A 24,848-nucleotide genomic window follows, 5' to 3' on the forward strand; every position below is an offset into this window, starting at 1 on the left:
GCATCAATCAGTCATAGATCGCACTTTTTTGTGGGTATTTCTAACAATTTTCCACCAACTTCAACAAAGTTAACAACTAACTGTGTTGAAGTGGATAGACTAGGGTGAGGATGGACTTAACACATGCCTTGCTGATATGTTTTAGCGTTACCCATCTGATCAGAAAAACTTGCAAGGAAATGATCAAATTTGAGCTCTTCAAACAACGGTTTCCTTCAATTGCCACAATACTGTCGCTTCACGTCAGTTAAGAATATAACTGGTATGTACTCAACTACTAGTTCTGTAGAAGACTTGCAGAGAGCACATCTGTCACACAGCAGAACAATGAAAATGTGCCGTTTAAAAGCCAGTCACTGTCACTCATCACTGACCATTTTGGTCTGGTGCAACTAACTAAAAACAGTCACTATGATCAACTTGGCAGTGAATGTGTTGAAGTTAGGACATGGATTGAATGGAATGAGAAAATGAATAGGAGGGAGAAAAGCAGGAGTAGGATGATGGAAAGATTATGAAAAACCGTACGAAATGTGCGATCTACATGACAGTTCATGGTTCCTAAATCTGAGGTGTTTCAACTCTTCCTATAGAAGGACTCTTGTATGATCATACTAAGAGCAACCATTACTTTAGCAATGGACCCAAGGGTAGTGTAAAAATGGTTTCAGGATCTCCTGAGAACTACTGCTAGAACGCAAAGGTTGCAAAGGATCCACTCAGCATGGAAAGTAAGAAACATGGTCGGACAATATACATGGTAGCATGTGTAATAATCACAGGGTTTCTACTTTTCTTCAACTTTCAAATGTCCTATGTTTTCCTTAATTGATTGCATAAAATGACTTTTTATGGCCCATTCGTCACAGTGGTGCAAAACGACCACTCTTTCAAGGTTCTTGTAACTAACAATTTAGAAAAGCTAACTCTGTCTTTTAAATTTCTTGTCTAACTTTCCTACCACACAATCCTATTCTTAAAAAAAAAATATTATGCTTATTAGTGTTCAAATAGACAAACTTTCTACTTTGAAAAGAGAGGATTCTCGAGTTAATGTCAAATTATCTCAGTTTTCCCTGGGGTTTCCTTCAAAATTCCATTTCCTGGGTTTTCCCGGTTTTTCCCTGGAAAATAAACCCTATTATCAATTTAGTTGGGTTAGTTTAGGATACTTACCATTAATATTGCTTCTGGTTTTTCTCCTCGTATTAATCTCATCACTTTGAGAGCTCGTGTTATTAGAACCAGCCGATGATGTTGAAATGGAGGCAGACGTTACAGTCGTTGTTGGAGCTTGCGTTGATGGCGAAGACGAAGTTACAGAGATACCTACAACACCCGAGCTTTTTACAGTACTCCCACGCTTGCTACTATTTAATGCACTTGTCCCACTATTACTACTACTTGATTTACAATTGTTACTATTACCACTCACGATATTATTCAACTTACAACCTAAACTGTTTGGATCGTCTACTTTCACATCAACAACACACTTGACGTTCATGTTCAGTTTATCTAAGCCAGCGATTGTCGAGCCGATATTTTTACTTCTATCACTGCTTGCGGTCGAAGCAGAGGTCGTCTGCGGCACTGTTGACGATGCTGTCGAAGTCGCTGAGGACGAGCCTGATGACGTTTCCGCAGCGGAGTTTGTGGTGCAAGTTGCAGTTGCAGTCGTTAAACACGCTGCACTGGTTACAGGCTGCGCTTTCTGCACTCGCGGGGTGCCTGGAGTGCTTGAACTTTGCGTTTGCCGCATTGACCGTCTTGTGTTGTTTGTGCGACTAGATCGGGATGTCCCGCCTGATTTAGTTCTACAAGTAATAAAAAAAGAAACCAAATATTATTTAAAATATCCCATGCAGTATAAAAGAATTGTGAGAGAATGTCAAGAGAAAGGTTGACATTGAAACTACAAAAATAAGAGAGTGCCACGTTTCAAAATTTGGGACTGTGACAGGAATCTCCTTTCTTTCCAAAACAGAGAATTATTGGATATTTTTGAGAAAAATTTTTTTCATCCACTAATCTAAAAAGGGTAAAAAAAAAATAAGACAAATTTTTATACAAAAATAATGATCGAAAAATTATCTTTACGATTTGAATTTCATTGGTGGTAGTTCTGTTTTAGTGGAAAATCTAGATTTTCTATAAAATTGTTGGGTAGAGGGGGAAAATACTGGCATTATTCATTGACTTGGCGCTAAAAATTACACAGGTGTCTAGCACCATATCCCTAGCATTTTTGTTGAAAAAAATTTGCAGATCTGTGTAATTCCTATGCTACTTGACAGAACCTTAATATCCAGTTTTTTTGTTACAGTCTATAAAGTAAAGTTAGGATTCTGAGATTTCACTGTGATCCGCAAACCAGGAGTTCACGCTTTTTCTGCTCTACCAGCCACCCAATTTAACTTGTACTACATTGATATTACACTCATATTTGTGTATTTTAAAGTCTTTTTGTAGACAGAGTGAATTTTAAAAAGTAGAAGAAAAAAAGAATACAAAATTGAGGGTCTAACCTGTTTTTTTCTAGAATGTCACTCAATGGCTCATCATCAGATGAATCTCCTTCATTATTGCCACTGTTCCCTGAAAATAAAGCAAAGATTGTGAATGAAACTTCTTTTCCCATAATTTAAGAGGCTCACGAACTGGGTAATCAGACATTTTGTCATAAAATTGAACGCTTGGCTGTGAGGCAAAAACGCCCGCTCCAGACAAACGCTTTGCGTTTTAGACAGGATTGCCACAGAATTTTGAACTGTGTCTTCCTGACACATTTTGATCAATTCTCTGACAATGGGCCTGTTGCAAACTTTTGCTAGAGCAAAACTAAGAGTTGTTTCTTATATATAATGCCTTAAAAATCAAAATGAGCGCATCGACAAAGTTTGAAATGCACACATAACTTCACAATCTGCGTAAGAAATTTGCAGTTTTTTGAGCTTCCCGCTTCAAAAACGATACTACGGCACAGGTGGACATTTTGTAGGAGTCTTTCCATCATCGGCAATATTCATCATGGCCGACGGCAATCCGCCAAGGCACACCGACCAAGATAAGACCAGATAACACCCGACCAAGATAAGACCAGATAACAAACGGCGTGTCTACGTTCATTTTTTCCTCGCCCGTCTTGATTGACCTTGAACTCTCCTTGAATAACATGCGGAACTGCGAAAACTTCGGCCATGATGAATATTGCTGACGATGGAGAGACTCCTCTAACAAAATGTTCGCCTGTGCCGTACTATCGGTTTTGAAGCGGGGAGCTCAAAAAACTGCAAATTTCTTATGCAGATTGTGAAGTTATGAGTGCATTTCAGATTTTGCTGATGCACTCATCGTAATTTTTAAGGCTTTATCTACTGGAAACAACTCTTATTTTTGCTCTAACAAAGTTTGCAACAGGCCCATTGAAGATATGGCAGATGGTTAAAAGGACTTTGGAATAGTTTTCAGGCAAACTTCGTTGTTTGAAGTCAAATTCATTCTGGAAAGCAAATAAAGATGATTTAACAATTTTTCCTCGACACTTTTGTCATTTCCTCTGAAATTTCCAGGTTTTCCCTGGCTTTTTCAAATTCCCTGAAATTAACCCGTGTTCCCTAACTATGGCAACCCTGTTTAAAATGTTCCAAACTCTTGTTGATGGTTACCTTGTAAATCTCAGTGGTGAAAAATTTACTACTGAACTGAGCTAAGAGAAATGTGTTTCATTGGAATAAGAATATCTCAATTTTTCTGTGATTTTCTTAGGAATTGCCTGTTTTGCAAAGTAGCCTCATCTTTGAAAGAAGCGCTTTTGGCTGATTATAGTGACCAGAATAGCAGCCGACTTACTGAATTTTTTGAAAAGGAATGAAAAGGGCAACGAAAATGATAACAAAAGAGAGGTCTAATCATTACATACCTTTTCTGGTCTTCATTGGTGTAACGGTGCTGGAGTTCGACTTAGAATCAACTGTAATGGTAGGTGTTGCCAGTGATGAAGTTGTAACAGCTGATAGGGTTTGAGAAACCGGTGAGGAGGCTATTGTTAGTACCATCGTTGAGGATTGAGTTGCGGCGATGGTTGACAAGGGAGGGGAACATGTGATGCTCGTACTGCAAACAGTTTTCTTCCCCTGACCTTCTTCTAGACCCATGCATGCTTTGATCAGTTCTGCAGCATTTTCTGAACATTTTCGTTTGTTAGGTCTGAAACAATCATGGAGCATTAAGAAAAATAAATTAACAAACACACAAAGTGTGGACTGTGGTAAAAAATTACAGGAGTTGGAAGTGAATCTGATGTAAAATTAAATATTTAAAAATCACCCTATATTTATAAAAAAAGCAGAGGAGCTGTGTCCACTAAAACTGGCTGACAAAAAATCGGTGCTTTTACAGTACTTTCTCAGATTATTCAGTGCCTCATCGACAGAAAAATTAAATACTTTTTCAGTACCTCCATTTGGCAAATTTCAAAAATTTGAAGTGCAAATTGTGACAAAAATGAGGTCACCACGAAATTTGTTCATTGGTGGCTTGAGGATCAACTGTCTGTGGCAACCCTGTTTGGTAGGCAACATGTTGAGATTTACTGATAAAAAATATTCCGCTAAATACCTGATAGTTGAAGAGTCATCATTGGCATTGGAATTTTCAGAAGTTTGGCGCTGCCTCTTGGCTGCTGCTCTGAGGGAAGGAAGCCTTGTTTTGCTAGAGCTTGATTCAGAGTCTGTTCCTAAAGGACTATTTTTGGGTGTTTTGGAACCTCCAGTCACTGTCGTCGTTGATGATACATCTGGACTGGGGTGTCCAAGTCTGAAAAAAGACCAAGTACAACTGAAAAAAGAAGACTAAAACGACTGATTTTCTCAAGTGCCCAATCTAATCACAAGAGAACATTGCGCATTAGATGTTAAATGTAACCTCAAGAGAGTGAGGTGTAGAGTACCTTTATAGACAGAGTATGCCCATTTGTATCTTTATATTACAGGAAAACTGTGCCGCTTTTTGATTGGTCGACGAGTTTTTAGGCTTCATGATGCTCTTACGGTCGTAAATAAACAAACAAGATAGCGACTCACCGTAACATTAATAAGAAGCTAAAATTTGAAGACAATTTCAATTATACGGCAGTAACAATTTGAACTAGCATATCTATAAAGAATACATGAAAACACTGTTGAATTGCCTTTCGCCTTTATCACAGGAGGATGTAAGATGTGCATGACCTCAAACTTGCTTGCTGATAACAGCCATCTTGTTCGTTTATTTACAGTCGTAAGAACATGTCAGCTTAAAACCAGCACAGAAATGGGCATACTCTGTCTATAAAGATACTCTAGGGAGGTGAAAAAGGAGGATGAGGGAGGTGAGGGGACGCTGGAATCATGATAATAGTAAAGTCAGACAATAGGTTTGACTTTACTTCTTCATTTTCAATTGATTCAGCCGAAGATTATTCCATTTTTTCATAAAGCGTCCAGCCCACTTACAAACTGGGGCTCTCAAACTGGCACCAATTCTTCTATTTCTCAGCCATTTCTGCACGGAATTCCTTGAAAAATTCAAGATCTGATCTGTGATGTATCCCGAACACATCGGTTACCTTCAAAGATCGTCGGCCCGACGATCTTTGAGAGGCAACAGTCAACAGTTCTACTAATGAGCCTCTAGCCCCTAGTTTGAAGGTGGGCTAGATGTTAAAGAAAACGAACCAACATTCTGCTTGATCACATTTACTGCCTGACTGGTCACAATGACCGGTTTCTTGATGGTTTCGTCATGGTAAAACAGTTATAGTAACCAGCGATTTGAGCGTTTCTATCTACTGTTCCTCGACGGTACTGATTGTTAAGTAATAGTTATGTATGTAATCAATGGGAAGAACTAGCATCACAGTGACTGTTACTAACCACAGTTTGAAGCAATCGCATATCTCTGTTTTTTGGCGTGTTTATGTAGCCTGACAGGAAGAAGTATTTACTGCAAATGTAATAAAATTTTGTGAGAACATTCTCCATTATCCAAGAGAACATCACAGAAAGGTCCCAAGAGTTCAACTCTCAGCAGTCAAGCAAAAATCTGTCAAAAATTATTTACTCCGCACAAGTTTTTGTAAGGAGCTCAATGATGTGTTAGGACTTTCGATATCGGTTAACCTAAATTTTGCCTTTCTTTAAAGTAGTCCAAAACATGCACCAACATGAATTCACCTAAACTTGAGAAAAATACAATGATAAATTAAATTTACCTCTGATTCTGAGAACGAGTGTTTCTTGTGGCTTTCCGAACTTCCACTGAGGTCCCGCTAGGTATTTCGATTAATAGCTGCTCAAGTAATGACTTGCTTCGAATAGACTGGTCTCCATCTTCGGCAACATTACTTGATAATTTATCTGTAAATAAGGAAGACCTTTAAGAACACTCATTCATAAACTCAATATTCTTTTCCCCCGATGTGATTGGTGACAAAAAAACTCTCAAATAATTTAAAGCAAAATCGTTGGGGAGGTGTCATGTAGTGTGGCCTCCTGATGTAATGGGTGATCAGATTGCTTTATGAGGTGCAGGGTTCCAAAGTACACGCTCTGATAAGAGAGCCTCATTACACCGAACTCTGATCACCACACTTGGAGTAACAAAGAGGAAATTTGGATCTGGTTGGTAAAATGTAAGAATACTAGAGGAGTGAACAAGCTACGTCAAAATGAGATTTCAGGGAAATTTGATCAAATGAGAGACAGTGGATATTCGATAATCGACGCACTGCTGACAACAGTCTATGTAAAAAAGAGGCGATTATGATATAAAGTGAGCTCCTGATGCTTCGACAGAAATCGCATCACTTATGTTTATTCATTCCCTCATGGTAGACGTTATTCAATCACAAAGTTGATAATTGAACACAAATTTGAAATGTACAAAATATTGAACGCTGAAAACAAGAAATGCACATCTTCATGGCAATATTTACAAATATCCAATGGTATTTGATTTTTTCAAAAGAAAACTCAACCATGATATCTCTGATCAAATTTGTAAGCAAACTTGACGAAAAACACTTTCCTGAAAAATTTAACTTTCTGCATCAGAATTCAGGATACCTTTTGCTACAGACAAATACACATTGGTAAACAAGGAATCAAGGAACATACCAGATGAAGCTTTTCCCTCCGTTGAAGTGGTTTGGGTCGTTTCTGAATCAGGTTTCCGTTTGCGTTTAGGCCGTAAGGAGGTTGATATTGATGAGGACGACTCTCGATGATCCTGATCTGGAGATGGTGATAACTTAGTCTCCAGGACGGAACGCGCACTCGAAACGGCAGGACTCGTAGCGAGCTCGTCCTCAATTGGAGAGGCTGGGGGTGGTGTATCTTCCAGGTGTTTTTCCGGATTGGAGTATGTGTAAAGAGCAGGCGTGACTCTGATTGGCTGCGGATCTTCAACGGCTGGAGAATTTAAACAACTGACAGAGGATTTTGAATCGCTCTCGGATTTAAAATGCAAACTATGTACAGGGTTATCAGTACTTTGAATATCACTACTTATCCTCATTAGATTATTAGAACTGTTCACTAAAATGTTTCTTCTACTATTGTTGTTAATATTTTCTATATTATTATCGGCACCTAAAACACTATCACTCTCACTTTTAACTAGATGATTGTTGTGTAAAAGTCTACAAGAATCTAAGTTGCGTTTTTCAAGAGGCCCAGGTTCTCCTAGATCTTTGTCCCCGCAACTGGCATCGAAATCGTAAATACTTTTGTCGACCTTGGCATTGGGTAAATCTGAGGCAAGACTTTTCTTTTCTAAGCAAATTGAATCCGAATGAGAAATGGGATTCACTGAAGGCACTGATGACAATAATTTTTGATGATCATGATGACTTAAAAAATCACGACCACCCTCAATATGGGATTCCTTCTCGTCTTTGCGACAAGGGCTTTCTCCTTGATTGGGTGATTTTTCTGAGAGAGCATCCATTGATTCGATTCCTGAGTCTTCACCTTGCGTATTTGCATTTTCCCCGCTTGGCCGAGCAGGACTCTCGTTCCCATGACCAGTTAAAGATTCAGCTATTTTGACGACCTGCCCAACTTCCTCTTTGAGGACAACGCTCTCACATTTTAGTGATGCTTCTTTTGATGTATCTTCTCCCAATTTCTGCTTTGTTTTCTTCTCCATCACATTCAACTGATTGGGTAAGCTTGAAGAATTATCAAAACTATTTACAACATGTAGCTTATTCGAACTCTGATCTAAAACTTGCACGCGCCCAACTGTTAATGAATTCATCGGTTTCTTGTTGAAATGACTTCTTTTATATTCTAATTCTTTATGTTTCAAAAGACTGCAGTCTAGTTTCAATCCAAGCTCGTTCTTCAGCTTATTGCAGTTGGATAGTTTACTTTTTACACCAGTTTTATTATTCACCCCTTTCTTCATCAAATCAGTCGAATTGTGATTCATAACGTTTGACTCGGGGTTTGATGAAAGATTATCAGTTCCAACAGATTTAAAGCTTCCAACATCCAACATTTTTGGAAGGTTCGAAGATTTTCCCTTCAAGCTTATGAGACCACTCGTAGCAGATCCTGCAACAAACCGAAAGAAAACCAAAAATGAAAGACATGTAAGAAAATTCTACAATGGATTTGGAGAAAAATAGAACAAGGCACTAGACACCGAACAAACTAAAGAGCTCCTTTTCATATGCTCCCTCTTCAAAATTTTAGGTAAAATTTTATTCAAATTTTAGTAAAAAATGTTTAAACTAAGATAAGGTAAAATTTGGTTCAATAATCAACTCCTGACGAAGAAATGATTATATATAATTAACATTAGCTAGATAACAAAGATACAAATGACGTTAGTAAGATTCTTGTTTCTTTTGATCAGTGTTAAAAATACATGCTAAATTCTCATTTGGGAATTGATTTAAATGCTTTTTTTTGGAAAAATTGCTTTCTACGTAAATTTTACAAGAGGTAACATATTCTGGGCTTCTTCAATTACACCTTGTCTGGTGGCAGGTTCCTGGTGGTTTCTACATTGTTGGTAAATGGGTTAATACTCTTACAGCATATGGGACTGCCTTTCAGATAAGGAAGCATAATGCTGCACAATGCAATTACACTGCTGTTTTGATGTAGTTGGTGTTAGGCTACCTAGGACTTTCAAGCTAGTTTTGAAATCCTAATTGAAACAGGGAAATTCCGAGGTAAAGGGGGAAAAAAAAGGGATCTATTATCAAGTCTGAGAAAAGATTTGGTTGATTTTCAACTTTATGGAGGCTGATTTGTAGTTATTTTCAAGGGCAGATCCTCGCTCATAATGGGAACTGTGGATTTAAAAGCCTGCGATGGTGGCATTGAGCTGATAAAACACTTCTGCTTGGATACTTTTATCATTGAATTCATTTTACACAAAATGCAAGATAAGTGGGACTTGTATTTGGAAAAATAAGTATAATCTGTGGAAGGGTTAAAGACACTTAAGTGGCATTGATGTCAGTGCCATGCAGATGGTGTCCAAAATCTTTAAAAAATAAAACTTTAAAAATAAGACGAACCTGTGGCGAATGAAGCATCTTTGGAATCACCACTGAGCCTGCGCTGACTTGAAACACCCAACAAGCCTCCTGTTTTAGTTGTAGAACCTGGTTCGTTGGAGGACAATCCATTGGTGACACTTCGAGCATTGGCGGTTCTTGCAGCAACAAGAGATCGATCTTTGGCCACAGTTTTGACGACACTTTTGAAAAGCGAGGCTCCTTTGCTCTTGGTAGTGCGTGCGGTATTCGAAGACTTGTTGATTCCAGAATCTAATTTATTGAACACATGATTTGGAGATTCATCAGTCATTTTATAACTTGTTAGAAGAGATCTTTCACGGGGGAATTTTTTCTTTAAGTCGCGCTTCTTAATTTTATTACTAACGCTCAGACTCATTTTGTGACCATCACTCGGCACTGATCTAAGAATCGAAGCAACCTCTGCTTCTGTAGGGTATACAGGAGTGTACTGTGATGTCACTTCACCTTGTTCCACGCTTAATAAGTTATCGTCAGAATCACAACTATTTCTTCCCTTACACTTATTTTTTAATTTTAAATCACTTATAGTATCACGATCTATTGTATTATTTACAAAAGGCTTTGCAGACATTTTACAACCTGATTGGTATTCGCTGCTATTCACCTTCTTTAAACTACTATCTTTTGTACATGTTTTCAGCTTTGAGTTGCCAGACTTTTTCAACTCACTACTTCGAAATGGCTCGTCTTTCCATTTTTCTTTCTTTGAACTAACAACAACTGCAGCATTTCTCCCTCTTAATGATATGTGAAGAGGAGGTACTCTAGGCTCTTCATTAGACACACAAGGTGTACCAACTGGCGACGAAACATTCGTTGGGCTTCCTTTACTAGCAATACCTTTATCAGACTTTTTCGAAGTTGAAACAAATGACACATCAACTTTATATGCTGGTGTGACAGGTTCGTTCTTTTCTAACTTAAGCCTTAGTTTAATTTTCTCTCCAGAGGGATTGCACGTGGGACTTGGGCTAACAGTTGATCTCACTCGGTGCCGACTAACAGATGAAGTATCACTATTTGTTGACCTCACTGTCGCTTCGGAGTCCGACTGATCAGTGGTCGTTGTGTCTGCACGCCGTGAGACAATTGAGCTAATATCATCGTCATCATCATCTGAAAACATGGAGTTTGACCTGTCATTCAATGGTGATGGAAAACTGAATAGCGGAAACTCTACAGCTGAAGTAGAATTGGGTACAGTGTCTCTTTCGTCAGTTTCACTTTCAGAACTGCTTTCACTCGGCATTGGTTCCAAATCTCCAGTCAGCGGGTTGATAAGCATCTGACGTTCCTTTCCCGAAGAGGTTAATGAAGGCGAGTGCAAATTGGGTATCTGACTAGTTTCTGCAGTTGCCTCTTTAAGCCCTTCCTGGCCATACTTTTGCGTCGAGCTTATGGGTGTTGTTCCAGACGAAGACCATGGCTGATTCACCTGTGATACATCAGTGATAGGTCTTGAAGGAAATGTATTCTGAGGTTGTCTTCCCGTCTGTTGAGAAAAATTAGGAACAATATTCGCTGAAACACTACTGTTTGTTGAAGTTATTCGATTTGAAGAAGGTAGCTTGTCACTTATGGAGTTATGATTGGGAGTCAAACGTGCCGGGTTCTTATCGTTGACAGTAAGATGAGCTGATGCTGCTGATGAAATGGGCGTCGACTGAGCAAAGACAGTGAGAGGAGAATCAGCAGTGAAGTTCATACAACTTACATCAGTGAAACTGGCAGGAACCGCTTTCGACTGATGAGAAGTGGAGAGACTAATCGTCGTAGGATTGGAGAGAGAAGTTTGGGAAAGTTGCTGATTCTGACAGTTATTTGATAGGAGGTACTGCTCTACTGCTTGGTCGAGATTAGATGTTACGGCAGGTGTGACAGAGGCTGACATTACTGTTGCCGAGAGTCCATTGTTAGGCTGGTTTGCTTGAAATAAATGGTTCTGATTTGAAGGAGGTGTTGGATTATTGCTATTCAAATTATCGTTGATACTGCTGTACGGAGAGTGCTGTTGTTGGTTGACAAGCAGGTGCCTTTGCGTCTGTGTTAGTACTCCATGATTTTGGTGGGAGACTAAATTTTGAGCATTCTGCACTGGATTTGGCTGTGAGCAAGGAGTGGACTGAGTCAGCGGCTGTTGTTGCTGGTTCTGTAGCTGTTGTTGTTGTTGTTGCTGCTGCTGCTGATGGGGTTGTTGGTGTTGATGCTGAAACATAGAATTTGCACTATTTCCTTGCCTTGAAGACGCATTGACAACTGGTGACATAGAATTCGGAGACTGAATGAGTGTATCGGATGAATGCAGTAATGCTGGTGGTTGCCCGATTGATAAGTGGGGATCCACTCTATTTTGTACACTGGTAACCAAAATATTATCACTGACCGGTTGCTGAAACCTTTGAACTCTCTGACTGGCACTGGCATCAGCACTGACACATACAAACGCTGAACTGGTGGCATGGTGTTGAAGCACGTCTGATGGTATCTGTTGATCTTGCCGCCCGCCAATCGCAGATCCTGGATTATTAGCTTGCTGCACACGCTGAAGCTTCTTCTCCATTAGAGCAGCATTCGGTGGAGGCATTTTATTTACAGCTTGTGAAGCAACTCCATCATTGAGGAGGAGATTCACAAGTAAAGGGCTCGACAGAGCAACGTTCGCTGCACCACTTGCAGCAGTCGTACAGTTTTCTGTCGAGTTGGACCTTTGCGTTTTGAAGAGAGCTGATTGCGAGCTTGGATACGGTGGAGGCGGAAAGGAATTCTGCGACGAACTTTGCTGCAACGATTCTCTGTTGTGTATGGCTTGAGCGGCATGCGTCATACTCGTAAAGGGGAACGGCCCCTGATATGGGTGGGCTTGAGCAGGCGACTTGGACCCCAATGAGACTGCTGGTGGGGATGCTTTTAGAAAGGGAATCGGATCACCATCTGCAGGAGCTACAACATTGGGGCTTCTAAAATGAGCGGTCGAAGCTTCCAGAACTTGAGCTACAGATCGGATGATAGAGTTAGCATTTGATGCTGAGTTGGACTCCGGCTCCCCATTTTGCATTGAACCGCCACTAGATCCCACCTCATTTCCACCAGTCCTTAAAACTATCTCTTGCGCATCTCCTCCGCATCGGCTTGCTATTCGCAAGGATATCACCTGATAAGACAAACAAAAACGGAACTAATTATGATGTAGTGGCTCTTGTTTCATCAAGACACATTTTTGATCAATGAAAAACGACTTCTTTCTTCCAGGGTTTCTACTTTTCTTCAACTTTCAAATCCCTGTGTTTTCCCTGATTGATGGCATAAAATAACTCTGTATAACTCCTTCCTCATAGAGGTGTAACCTTATCAGTCTTTCAAGGTTCTGATAGTTGACGACTTAGAAAGGCTAACTCTGTCTTTAAAATTCCTTTTCTAACTTCACTTACACACAATCTCATTCTAACAAAAATGTTGGGGAAAAACCGGAATAATCAATGATCATGATTGTTCGGATTTTGATAACGCCAGAGGATGGCTATGTGAGCCGAAAAGCACTTTGCAGCATGTAATAAAACCAACAAAACTGAAGCATCATGGCTAAAAAATTCTTTTCATTCTTCTGTTTCAATATACCATAGATACCTCTATCACCAATATATTAAAATGTTCAAATAGATAAACTTTCTTTTTGAAAAAGCAAAAATTCCAGAATCAACGTCAAAGTCCCTGGATTATCGATGCGTTTTCTCTCGAAATTCCATTCCCTTGGTTTTCCTGGTTATTCACAGTAGTAGAAATCCTGTTTTTCTTACTCACAATTTCACATTTGTTCTGTTGCTATGCTACCTGTCCTTATACCGCTGTAATTAAGGGGTTTTGCAAGTAAATGACTGGTGAGTTGAATAATATTTTCACCTGTACAGGGACTAATTTTTCAACCTTTAAAATCACAAATCAGATGCAAAGAATGTGATCCTACTTTTGCACATTTTACAGATCCAAAGCATGAATGAAAAATTAAGTGAAACTAACAAAGCAAATGGCTCTGAAAATCTTCGATAGGTTTTAAGGGGTGGCAAAGTTATTTCATTTACCTGGTCCTCTACTTGCACAGAGAGGATTCCCAATTGCGTCAGCGCAGTATCTGCTTGCTGCGCCAACTGTTGCAACCTCACGGCAGCTTCTCGTGGGATTGTAAAAGTTACACGAACCGAATTCCATGGCTCCACTTTGTTGACATGCAACTTTTCTTCACCTGGGGGCAGAAAAATGAAGAAGGCAATGAGAGTAAGAAAAATCTACATAGACTGAAAACAAGCACTGATAGAGGATATATTGACCTGGAATAATCAAATCTGACATTCATTTGACAAAATTTCTCATGTTTAAGAAAAATAACAGAGGTTATTGAGAAAGGAGCTTTCACCAATCAGAGCTGTATTATAGATTTTGATTTACAATTCCATCAATATTATTTCCCAGTAATTCATCTAACGAAGCATCACAAATTTTACAGAACTGTTACAATACATTTATTTACAAACAAATTATTTGTTTGCAACAATGCACACAGCCGATGTTCGCTCTAAGTACAAACAAAAATCTTTTTTCGTATAAACCAGTAAGTATCAGAAAAATTTTGATACTGGCAGCATTCCTTCCAGGAAAATCAAAAGAGAAGTAAAGAAATAGTTTGCTCCCTTCAGGAAATACGTTAAAGAGTCATACCTTTAAGGAGAAGTTTCCGTAGATCACACACAATCTGATTAAATCGGAGTGGAAACTGAGGGTCGTAAAGATTACCCTCACAAGTGATGACCGTTTCTATTAACTCAGCTGGTCCGCCACCGTCACTATCAGCTGCCATCTCACTAAAAAAAAGAAAACATAACATATAAATAGAGTATTTAGTGAATCAGTACTTCAACTAAGATAAATGAAGCAACTAAGACAATTCAAATGGCTCAGAAAACCCCCGTCCCTCATTCCTAGCTTTCCAAAAGAATGTTAAACACCATTTTTGGATGAGGTCACTTTGCGAGTGATCGAAGGTCCAGAGGGCAGACCCCTTGCCTAGGTGCGGTGGCGAGCAAAACAAGCTGAGGCAGCTAGTAATTCATAAAATCCAAAAATCATTCAACATCAAAAATTCAAAGGGAAGGCTTTTCTTTTGGTTATTTTGAGTCGGACGAAATCACAGACCAAGAGGACAAACAGGAAATTGAGCCAAAGGAATCAGAATTACACGACCCCAAAGATTTTCTCCCGGATCCCATGGGGAACAAAGAGGAGGGGGGGGGGGGGGGTGTGTGTCTTGCCTTAGAAAATCGGGGCTTTCATCACTATTTTAAAATTAGTCCATCAAAATCAGAAAAAGCAGAAAATTCTGACCTACATCGATACCAAAATGTCCAAAATTAGTCCATCCTTGACCACAAGGTTGACCCCTGAAATGAAGGAGCCGGGACCCTCTAGAAATGATTTTAGTCATAAAATTGACGTAGAGACAACAAAAAAAAAAAAAAAAAAAAGAATATGATAATTTAAAAGGTAATTGACCCCAAGAAAACCGAATCAGACGGTCTCGAAGCTCCTGGGAACTTTCTGATGGGGTACTGAAAAGGCCTTGCAGGCTGATTATTGAAATTGATAGACAAAGCTTTGGACAAAGAAGCCAAAAGGGATATGAAGGGATCCTATTGGCGGAAGAGGGTGGTTGCAATGGACAAAGGAGATAGGTAATAGACTGATTAACGACAGCGACAACGCATGAGAAACCCTATAATTAGTCCATCATTTTCTCCCTTAGTCTGTAGGGACCTGGGACCACCCATTTCAACAATTAGAATTGCTCCATACTCCCTATGACTTCTTTGTCTATAAAATTCAATTATCAGCCCGTTGCTGGACTTATCAAATTTAAAAGTTTAGGACCGCCTTTATACCCAATCAAGCAGGCCCCCCTGGGGACTTCCGGACCGTTGGATCAGAATTCTTCGGGTCGATTACCTATGAGAACATCTTTTTTCTGTGAATTTGAAAAACTTCTGAAAATATAGAAGCCAACGAATCATTTTCAATGCTTGATAGAGGAAGAGAGGGAAAAATAAAATTCATGAGAAAGTAGGCTAGGCATTAATGGCACCAATATGATGTTGGACCCTAAAAAACCAACAATATAAGATGACTTCGGCTAAGTACTTGTACAAAATGTGCTGGAGTCAGACAAAGGATTCTTAAGGCGGAACACCTTTTTTTTATTACTATGATTTATTTGATTCCAATAATTCAATTAGATTAAATGCTCAAAGAGCCTTATCTTGGGGCGACGGGTGACATTTTGTTATGACGAGCGAAAAAAGTGAAGGGCGCTCCGGCTTTTTGAGTGGCTAGAGCTGGATGCAACTATTCGTGTTTGTTTTCTGGATGTCCGTATTGCATACACCAAAAATTGGAGAGGCTCTGGCATTTTTAAAAGGCACAACGTATGACTGAGACCGTTTGTTCCACGGTTTGTCCATGATTCATTTCACGATAACTGGCATAGTTTTGTCGTCGTAACAGACAACACCTTTTTCGGTCATATTTTTAGTAGATTTGATAATCACTCGAATTTTTTCGCATTCATCTTCAAAGGGTTACGTATTAAAACGCTTTCTAATGATTTATTGCTCTACTTCTCAATTAATATTATGTAAATTCCGAAAATGTGCTGTTACGCGGTAAAAAGTCAGAGTAACAGATGGCACATTTTCGGCCAATTATACATTAGATTGAGAAGTAGAGCGATAAATCTTTGAAAAGCGTTATAACACGTAACCCTGTGTAGATTAATGCAAACAAATTCGAGGGATTATCATTACTACTAAAAATATGACCGAAAAATGTGTTGTCTGTTACGGCGACAAAACTATTCCAATTATCGTGAAACCACCCACGTCTTCAGTCTGCGACGAAGCAGACTTTCTGTCATAATTTATTTCTTAAATGGAAAACTAACCAACATCAATTCTTGAAAAATTCGGTGATTTTTTTTTCTGTGTGCGAAAAATTGTCAGCGAAAACCTCCAGAAATTATATTAATTTGTTCTCCTCCAAAAAAATAAACTGGGGGCAGAGACTTTCAAACATCGCAAACGAGGTGCGTCGTCGGGTAGTTAAACCGTCGATTAACAATCGTGCTTCCCATTAAATCCTCTAAATCGGACATGTTTATGCTCAAAGGAACTAAGTCACACGGAAACCCTATGCACATAGTTTCTTATAGCACGAATACGTCCGATTCAGATAAGTAGTGTAGCACCATAGTAGCATTGCGAAATGGTGCAGAATTACGGAAATCGCGACCGATGAAATTTCCACCTTTTGCTCTTCTCTCTTAGAATCGTTGTGATTAGAATTTTTAGAGGAAACCCTTCCACAAAATACACTTAAAATTAAAAGGATGTAGAGGATTTTATATTCAAAATATCTGGAAGGACGTGGAATTTTGAAATCCCAGAAATCTTTTCACCCTAGGAACAGCGATCATCACAAAAGGTCGTGATCCTGCTCGTTTTAGCCGAAAAGGGTCCTGCAAATTGCAGTATTTGGCAACCCTGCCACATAGGTACGGGGGATGGTAAATACATGGTATACGATTTTTACGAAATTACAAGAAAATTAAATATGAAGACTCGGAACTTATATGACTTGGAAGTTAAAGTATGTAATTGCCGCATTAAGTCTCCATTTTAGGTATTGCTAAAATAAAGGTATTGGACATATTTATTTTTGATAAATTACTTATTTCTCTTTGCCATTTGATTAAAAAGCAAGACAGCCTTATCTAGGTAAAACGACGATTTATAAATGCGATGAGTGGCACAGTGGCACACTTTGTAATCACGAGCGGCAAAAATGAGGCGCTCCGGCTGCTTCAATGACAAGGTGCGAATGCAACTATTCGTGCTCTCTGGATGTCCGTGTTGCATACACAAACAATTGCAGGCGCTCTGGTTTTCTTACGCACAACGTGTGCCTGCAATTGTTACTTCTAAAGGGTTTTCTGCGTTGCATTTACACTCGTGTTTACTATAAAATCCTCCGAGTTCCGGTGAGCCATGTTGCAACACGGCAGCGTGGCCAAATGCTCCGATTTGGTTTTTCCTCCAAAATCATTTCCGGAGAGGCATCGCGGATGTCAATCCCGCCAATTACTATCCATAACATCTCCGCAATTTGCACCATGTTGCAACGCTGGCATTGTGGTACACGACTCATCCGAATTCGGAGTATTTCATGGTAAGCAGAATTGTAAAAGCAACTTGGAAAACCCAAGAAAATACCCAAGAAACCAAGAACCCAATAAATAAAAACTGTAGTCATAAATTGTGCTTAAAAAACCAGAGCGCCTGCAATTCGTATGTATACAGCACGGGCGTCCAGACCTAGCCATTAAAAAAGCCGGAGCGCCTTGATTTTTTCCGCTTGTCATAGCAAAATGTGTTTCTCATAGCATTCAAACATCGTCGATTCAGTGTTCGAAACTCAAAGGCGCCAACGCGTCAAATGTGCCAAAGAAATCGGTCATGGCGCATAAAAAATGAAGGCTCTGCGCCAATGTGGCCCTTAAAAATTGCCCTCCCTCCCTCAAAAAAAAATTATAATTTTTCTGTTAGGTGATTTTTCGAAATTTGTCCCAAGTTACAGTTCCTAGGTCTGTAACTAAAACATCTTGTGTCTAACTTTTCACTGAATGCGCCGTGACAGATCGGCAAAAAGTCAATCTGGCCCATAAAAATCGTGCTTGATGCGTCACATGGCCCCCTGAAACTCAAAGGTGAGTTTAGAATGCTGATCATCATTGCACAAAGATAGGGATATTTGAGAACTTGGATGAAATTTTAAAAATGAGATAAGTAAATTAATGCAGGGTAACCCAGACCTACCGTACCAGGCCTTTTTTCGGTTAATTTGGGTCGTACGAAGTCCAGGATCGCGGAGATAAGTTGGGAATTGAACCCAAGGAATCCGAATTTCATGGTCTCAGAGCCTCCCTGGCGCCCCTTGGGACATAAAAGGGGGGTTTGTACTTCAAAAGTTAGGGGTTATGTCAAAATTTGAAATTATTTCATCGGAATCAGAACGTAGGGAAATTTTTCACTTAAATCGACACCCAAAAATCCAAAATCGCCCCAACCGTGTCCAAAATACCGACCCCTAAAGGTGGGGGACAGAGCCCCCTTTCAAAAAATTTCAAGTTCGTTAAATTGACGCGGAGACTCGGAAAAAATGTGTATTCATGGGTAATCGACCCCAAGGAATCCAAAGAGGGTCCCTTTGTCCTCAGAGACTTTTCTGGTGGGGCACAGGGGTAACCTCCACACCGGTTAAAGTTAAAAGTTCAGAGTCCCCCTGTGCCCCATCAAAAAAGTCTCTGAGGACAAAGGGACCCTCAAATTTGGATTCCTTGGGATCGAATACCCACGAGTACGCATTTTTTCCGAGTTTTCACGTCAATTTAACGAACTTGAATTTTTTGCAAGAGGGCTCTGTCCCCCACCTTTAGAGGTCAGTACTTTGGACACGGTTGGGCCAATTTTGGATTTCTTGATGTTGATTCAAGTTAAAAATTTCCGGACGTTTTGATTCCGATGAAATAATTTCAAAATTTTGACATAAACCCTAACTTTTGAAGTACGAACCCCCCTTTTTCCCCCAATGGCCGCCAGGGAGGCTCTGAGACCATGAAATTCGGATTCCTTGGGTTCAATTCCCTACTTATCCCCGCCATCCTGGACTTCGTACGACCCAAATTAATCAAAAAAAGGCCTGGTACGGTAGGTCTGGGCCACCCTGGATATAATAAATAAAGATATAACTAAGGACTGGAGACGATTCATGCAGCAATTACTAGCCTGACCTCATCAATAATCGCACTTTTTAATTTCTTCGGAATCTCCTCATTTAATTTACTTGCCAATGAGTAAAAATCGTAGCGTTGCCAAATACTCAGTGCAATTTGAGGAACTGGTATGGGCCGCAACAAGTTGAATCACGACCTTTGGTGATCATCGCTGTTTATAGGATGACAAGATTTCTTGGATTTAAAAATTCCTTGACTTGTCAGATATTTTAAACATAAATCCTCCACTTGTCGTGGCTTTTCGATGTTTCGTCGGCATGACTTCCGATAAAAACCCTAATCGCGAACAATTCTGAGTGTGAAAGTGAAAAAATGTGATGTTTTGTCTGGAGGGAGAAATTTCCCTAACTTTTCAAAACTAACAAACTAACAAAATTCCCTAACTTTCCTGATATATCAGGGTTGGGCAAAATTCCTTGAGCCCTGCACCATTTGGCGCAATGAAAACTCAAGAAATTAATCTTTTTGAAGCAATGCTAAGTTTAAGGATGAAAAACAGGGAGTTCCGGAAAAGCACTGATGCCAGCTTCGGAACCAATTCACGTACATACAGCGTTCATCACATCCTTAAAATGTAAATTATCATTTGAAATTTTCACCAGGTGTTCTTCAGGTTATTAGATTGTGTCTAGCATTGAAAACTGCAAATTAATATTTCTGGCCCCTAATATGTTTCTCAGCAGCACTTATCTATTTGAGTCTAAATTTTAAGGAACCTTTCCCCTGACTTCATCACAAATGGATCACATTTTGAAAAAAGGAACCAGCGCGATTACAGTGTTTTTAAAATCAAGCAACTTCTTCTTATCTTTTAAAAATGCAAAATTTAAGTGCAGTATTAAAATGTATGCAATAATTTTTTTTTAAAATTATTAATTTTTTGGTGGGAAGCAAAAAATATTCGCTATTCTGGAAGATTTTTTAGATAATAATGAAGAAGCAAAATTTTTACAACACTGTAATTGCGCTAGTTCCTTCTGGCAAAATGTGATCCAAATTATGAGATGCCAAAAGTAACATTGCTGAAATTTCGGTATAGCATCACTTCACATAGTACTGGATTTCACGGTAAAATATTGGGTACATAATTTTCCTCCTTGTTGTTGTCTCTATCTCACCAACAGTGGCAACAAAAATGTTGACTTCACCTACAAAATTGTGCTTATAAAAATGAATGAAGAAGGAGATTGAAAGGCATTGTTAGAAAATATGTTCTGAAAACGGATGAATTTTGAGGGACAAAGGGAGAGAGGGATTGAAAAAACGTTGATTAAAGGTTAAACGTTGATTAAAGGTTAAACGTTGATTAAACGTTCACCTAAAAAAGGGTGACACCTTAAAAAGTTGAACCGGAAATGAACAAACCTAACCACAGAGGATACGCGAGAAAAAAAATTAAAAACTGTCTGAAATGAATTGACAAAACCTAATGAAAGTGCTAAGAAAGTGAAAAGTAATAGGTACTCCAGCATTTATATAAATTTAGATTTATGTTTTTTTCTTTCATGTATTGAAATTAAAAATAAAATTTTTTTTCCAGTACTTGTGGAATTCATAAAATTGCTATCACCCATTAAGATTTAGGTACTAATACTTACTTGATTTAAGAAGAAACTTAAAGGTCATAATGGTTAAGAATGAATGTGCTGTTGCAAACAAGCACTCCTCAGGGTTGCCACAGAATTTAGAAGATGAAATTGCCTGACATTTCCCCGACTTCCCCAACACAATTTGGTCAAATTCCCTGACAATTATGGATACGCCAGATGATCGAAAAAACATAACTTGAAATAGTTTCAGGCATGCAGAATCTTCTACGCTTCCACATTTTCATGCGCCCGCTCGTCAGCTTTCCACATTTTTCCCCACCAGTTTTCCACAAAATTTCTCACCACTTGGAACAAAAATGACCTTTTTCTCCTGTTTTATATTAACTTTTGACTTTAGACCCTTCAAAATGTTCCCTCCTTCCACATTTTTCGGGGCTCTTAAACATTTTCATGCGCCTGGGCACGCGCATGATGGCGCATTTTCTGCGCCCCTGGTTTCCACGCAATAGTAGTTGTTTGAAACATCAAACCCATTTTGGCCACAAATAAGTTAAAGTGACCAAACAATTTTTCCCTGTCACTGTAGTCATTTCCCGGTTTTCCCTGATTTCTTAGTATCCTCTAACCATGACAACCCTGATTCCTAGTATAAGATGGGTGAGCAAAAATGCATAACATACATTTCTGCTTCCTCAAGAATGATAGGTGAGTGCATTTAACTTCAGGGTGGCTTTTCAGATGAAACTGAGCTTTTTAACATGGGATTGAAAGTTACAAATCAAATAAAAAAATTCTAACCTGAACCCGCATGATCTTTCTAAATATGAATACAGCTCTTCCACATCACATGTCCTAAAACAGAGGAAGGAATGAGGATTAGAACTGACAAGTTGGGATTAGGAAAGGACACAGTGAATCATGAACATGAGTGTATTGCAGTCCTGCAGCCTGATTGTTGAGAAGGCACAAAACTCTTAGCACCCCTCCTACCAATGAAGCACAGAGACTATACAAATTCCAGGTTGATGATGTAACTCCCAAACCTCGCATCTAGCTTACAATTTTACAGACTTTCGGTCATACTTCATTTTGAGATGGATAACGACATGACGACAATTATTACAAATTTCCACGATTTTCCTTCTCTATGCAAATAAAAATGTGGGAAAACTTCAAGGAGCATTGCTATTTTGTTCTTGCTAAAAAAAAATGGGGATGAAGATTTTAAACCACGGCAAACAAGTTACATGGTTTGGAAGTTTCACTGTCAAGGTATATCCTTTAATCATCTTTGTGCTTCGATTTCTTCAACTATCTGTAACTTTCATATTCGAGGCACTATATGGAGTAGAGACCAAAATTTACGAAATTGCTTAAATCCCGAAAAACTTTGGGACATACTCAGCGCAGTGGCTTAGCTGGCAAAATTAGCACCGTATCTCTGAGAGCACTGAATTAACTAACTAGCTACATCAGAAAATTTACCGGTTAGCAGCCTGATTGATGAAATTTTGTATTTGCCTGGCAGACAAGACAAAATAAGTACAGTGAATTGGATGTGTAATTGATTGGCTATGCTTAGGTGACCACGGAGGGTACCTTTTCAGGCTGAATAATTGCTTACTTAAAGGAACCTCCTTGCTGGCCGATCACCAGTCGGTTAAACTCAGCCCTGCAAGCCACCTTTCTTGGCTTCTCCCATCACCTTAACGACCAATCACATAGCCCCAATGCACCTTATCTTGTCATGTTCACCAGACAAACACAAAATTTCAAGAATCAGGATACCTTATAGGGAGAAAAATCAGACCTACATTCTTTCTTTCTCAATAATTTATTCCACACTTAACCTTGGCAAAAGAAGTATGCTTATGTTTCCAACCCCCATCATATTCCTCAGTCAAGCAAATAAATATGAAAGTAAGTACTTTCAAAAGGTATTCATTAGCATAGGCATGTAATTTAAAGAATCATCCAAATAATTCTTGGGTGGATATACATCCTTCAACTTAACCATTGGATAAAGGTACAGATCAATGATTCAGATAACTATAATACATGAACCTTGAGATAATTCTGAAAGGAGGCTGGTTAAGAATAAGGTCAGGATAAATTCATCAGATACAATTGAGTAAGCCAGTCAATTGAAATGGTAACAAAAAACTCTCAAGAGTGTAATAGATGAATTCATATTTGAGGCCATAAGGGATTCTCGAGAGCCAACATGGTCCATGTTTTGATATGATATGAAGTTATACCAAGAATAACAATTGCGCACCAGAATTTTGATTTAAAGCCTTTGCAATAGATTAAAGCAATATACTTATATCTCTTAAACAAATCTGCCTCCCAAGAAAGCATTTCCCATTAGTGCATATTGGGTCATATCCAATACTGGTGACAAACTTTCCTGATTATGTGTCCTGAGAGGGGACTACAAAGAAGGTGCAGGGCTCATATGACTGAGATACTTCATGATTACTAAAGCTAAGAATTGGTAGGAGCGGTTGTCCATCCTCGATATTACATATAAATCCCCTGCCAAAGCTTAAAAAGTGATTAAGCAAGGAGGAAAAGCCTAGCTTGGTCCTGACCGAAGATTTAATAACAATAATTCCAACTTATCATCCCTATTGAAATTAGGCTTAACAAGCCTAAAAAAAGAAGTACACAAATAGTCATTTTGAGGTTAAAAGAATTAAACAGGGGGAAAATTGATGGTAATCTGGAGAATATGACTAAAATATGATCATAGGCTGCAAGAGGAAGAGGGATCAGTGGAATAATCGTTGTTTTAGAAATATCCTCCCGCTAGCTGACCGATTAGAAAGGGGATTCAGATCCGACCTCCATTTTGTGACATGGGGGAGTGGAAGTCCATTCCAGCATGCTCTAAATCCCTTGTAGATTATGCCTAACTTATTGTTCCCACTGAATTTCGGGGACCAACGAGAGGATTAAAATTGTCTGAGAACTACAATAATTGTTCCTCAACCCTTTGATTGAGAAACGTAGCTCGCGGAAACTCCAGTCGTTATCAGAAAAAAAGAGAATTCGAAATTCAGGTAACAGTGCTTACCTAGCTTACGTATATCCATTAAAACAGCGATCATAAAACACCGAACTTGTTTACACTCCACGGGAAATTGAAAATCACATTCGGAAACCTTTTCCGTAATCTAAAAGTGCCACATTTTAATTAATTATAAACAATTCAAGTGAAATTTGACGAACAAAGTCACGAACGACGGGGAACAATAACAAGAGCCGCCATTTGCAAAGCTTACTACTGTCATGCGCAGAAGCGCTGTTGCATGATGGGAGTTGGGAGATCCTTGCTTCTTCGCGGCAAAGGGTTAAAGACAAGACTTAACAGACCCATACACACGATGCGCCTGGTTTCCTGCAACCTTTTATGCAAATAAGTGCTGATTTTGCCCATCGTGTAGCATTTCATAGTTTTTTTTTTTTTTTTTTTTTTTTTTTTTTTATGTCAGATTCTTAACAATTCGAGAAAAAAGAGTCACTCGGTTACCCTAAAAATTTAAAGGAAGCTCTGATACAGCCTGTGTTTTCATAAGAATTACTCTGGATGCAATTAATGCTTAAATCCCTCTTAAACTTTTATGAAAAAGAATTTTCATCAGGCTCCAGCATCTTCTGACGGTGGTTGGCAGGATGGCAAGTTTTTCATCATGGGCTTCCAAAACAAGCTGTGAATGATTTGATTGCCTGAAAAATATTAGAGTCAATGTCAAACTTTACTTTCCCTTCAAAATCATTGAGATATAAAACCTCCCCCCCCCCC

The 24,848-nt window shown here is 39.0% G+C and overlaps 1 protein-coding gene across 2 annotated transcripts in view; it reads right to left on the reverse strand.

The window, feature by feature from the left end:
- The window catches only part of LOC109039092 (uncharacterized), a 28,018-nt gene extending 3,685 nt beyond the window's left edge, over positions 1 to 24,333 (reverse strand). The window contains exons 1-11 of one of the 2 annotated variants that reach the window (XM_019054431.2): positions 24,120 to 24,333; positions 21,839 to 21,892; positions 14,312 to 14,454; positions 13,678 to 13,838; positions 9,578 to 12,752; positions 7,158 to 8,600; positions 6,254 to 6,398; positions 4,621 to 4,818; positions 3,923 to 4,209; positions 2,529 to 2,598; positions 1,177 to 1,817 (exon numbers count right to left, since the gene is read on the reverse strand). In XM_019054431.2, coding sequence (XP_018909976.2) covers positions 1,177 to 1,817; positions 2,529 to 2,598; positions 3,923 to 4,209; positions 4,621 to 4,818; positions 6,254 to 6,398; positions 7,158 to 8,600; positions 9,578 to 12,752; positions 13,678 to 13,838; positions 14,312 to 14,450 — 6,259 coding nt within the window. In that variant the 5' untranslated portion in view covers positions 14,451 to 14,454; positions 21,839 to 21,892; positions 24,120 to 24,333. The remainder of the gene's footprint in view (positions 1 to 1,176; positions 1,818 to 2,528; positions 2,599 to 3,922; positions 4,210 to 4,620; positions 4,819 to 6,253; positions 6,399 to 7,157; positions 8,601 to 9,577; positions 12,753 to 13,677; positions 13,839 to 14,311; positions 14,455 to 21,838; positions 21,893 to 24,119) is intronic. The other variant, XM_019054432.2, reaches the window with a different exon arrangement.
- Between the last annotated feature and the right edge of the window lie 515 nt (positions 24,334 to 24,848).

The sequence above is a fragment of the Bemisia tabaci genome, chromosome 3 (genome assembly GCF_918797505.1).
Source record: "Bemisia tabaci chromosome 3, PGI_BMITA_v3".
Classification (NCBI taxonomy): domain Eukaryota; kingdom Metazoa; phylum Arthropoda; class Insecta; order Hemiptera; family Aleyrodidae; genus Bemisia; species Bemisia tabaci.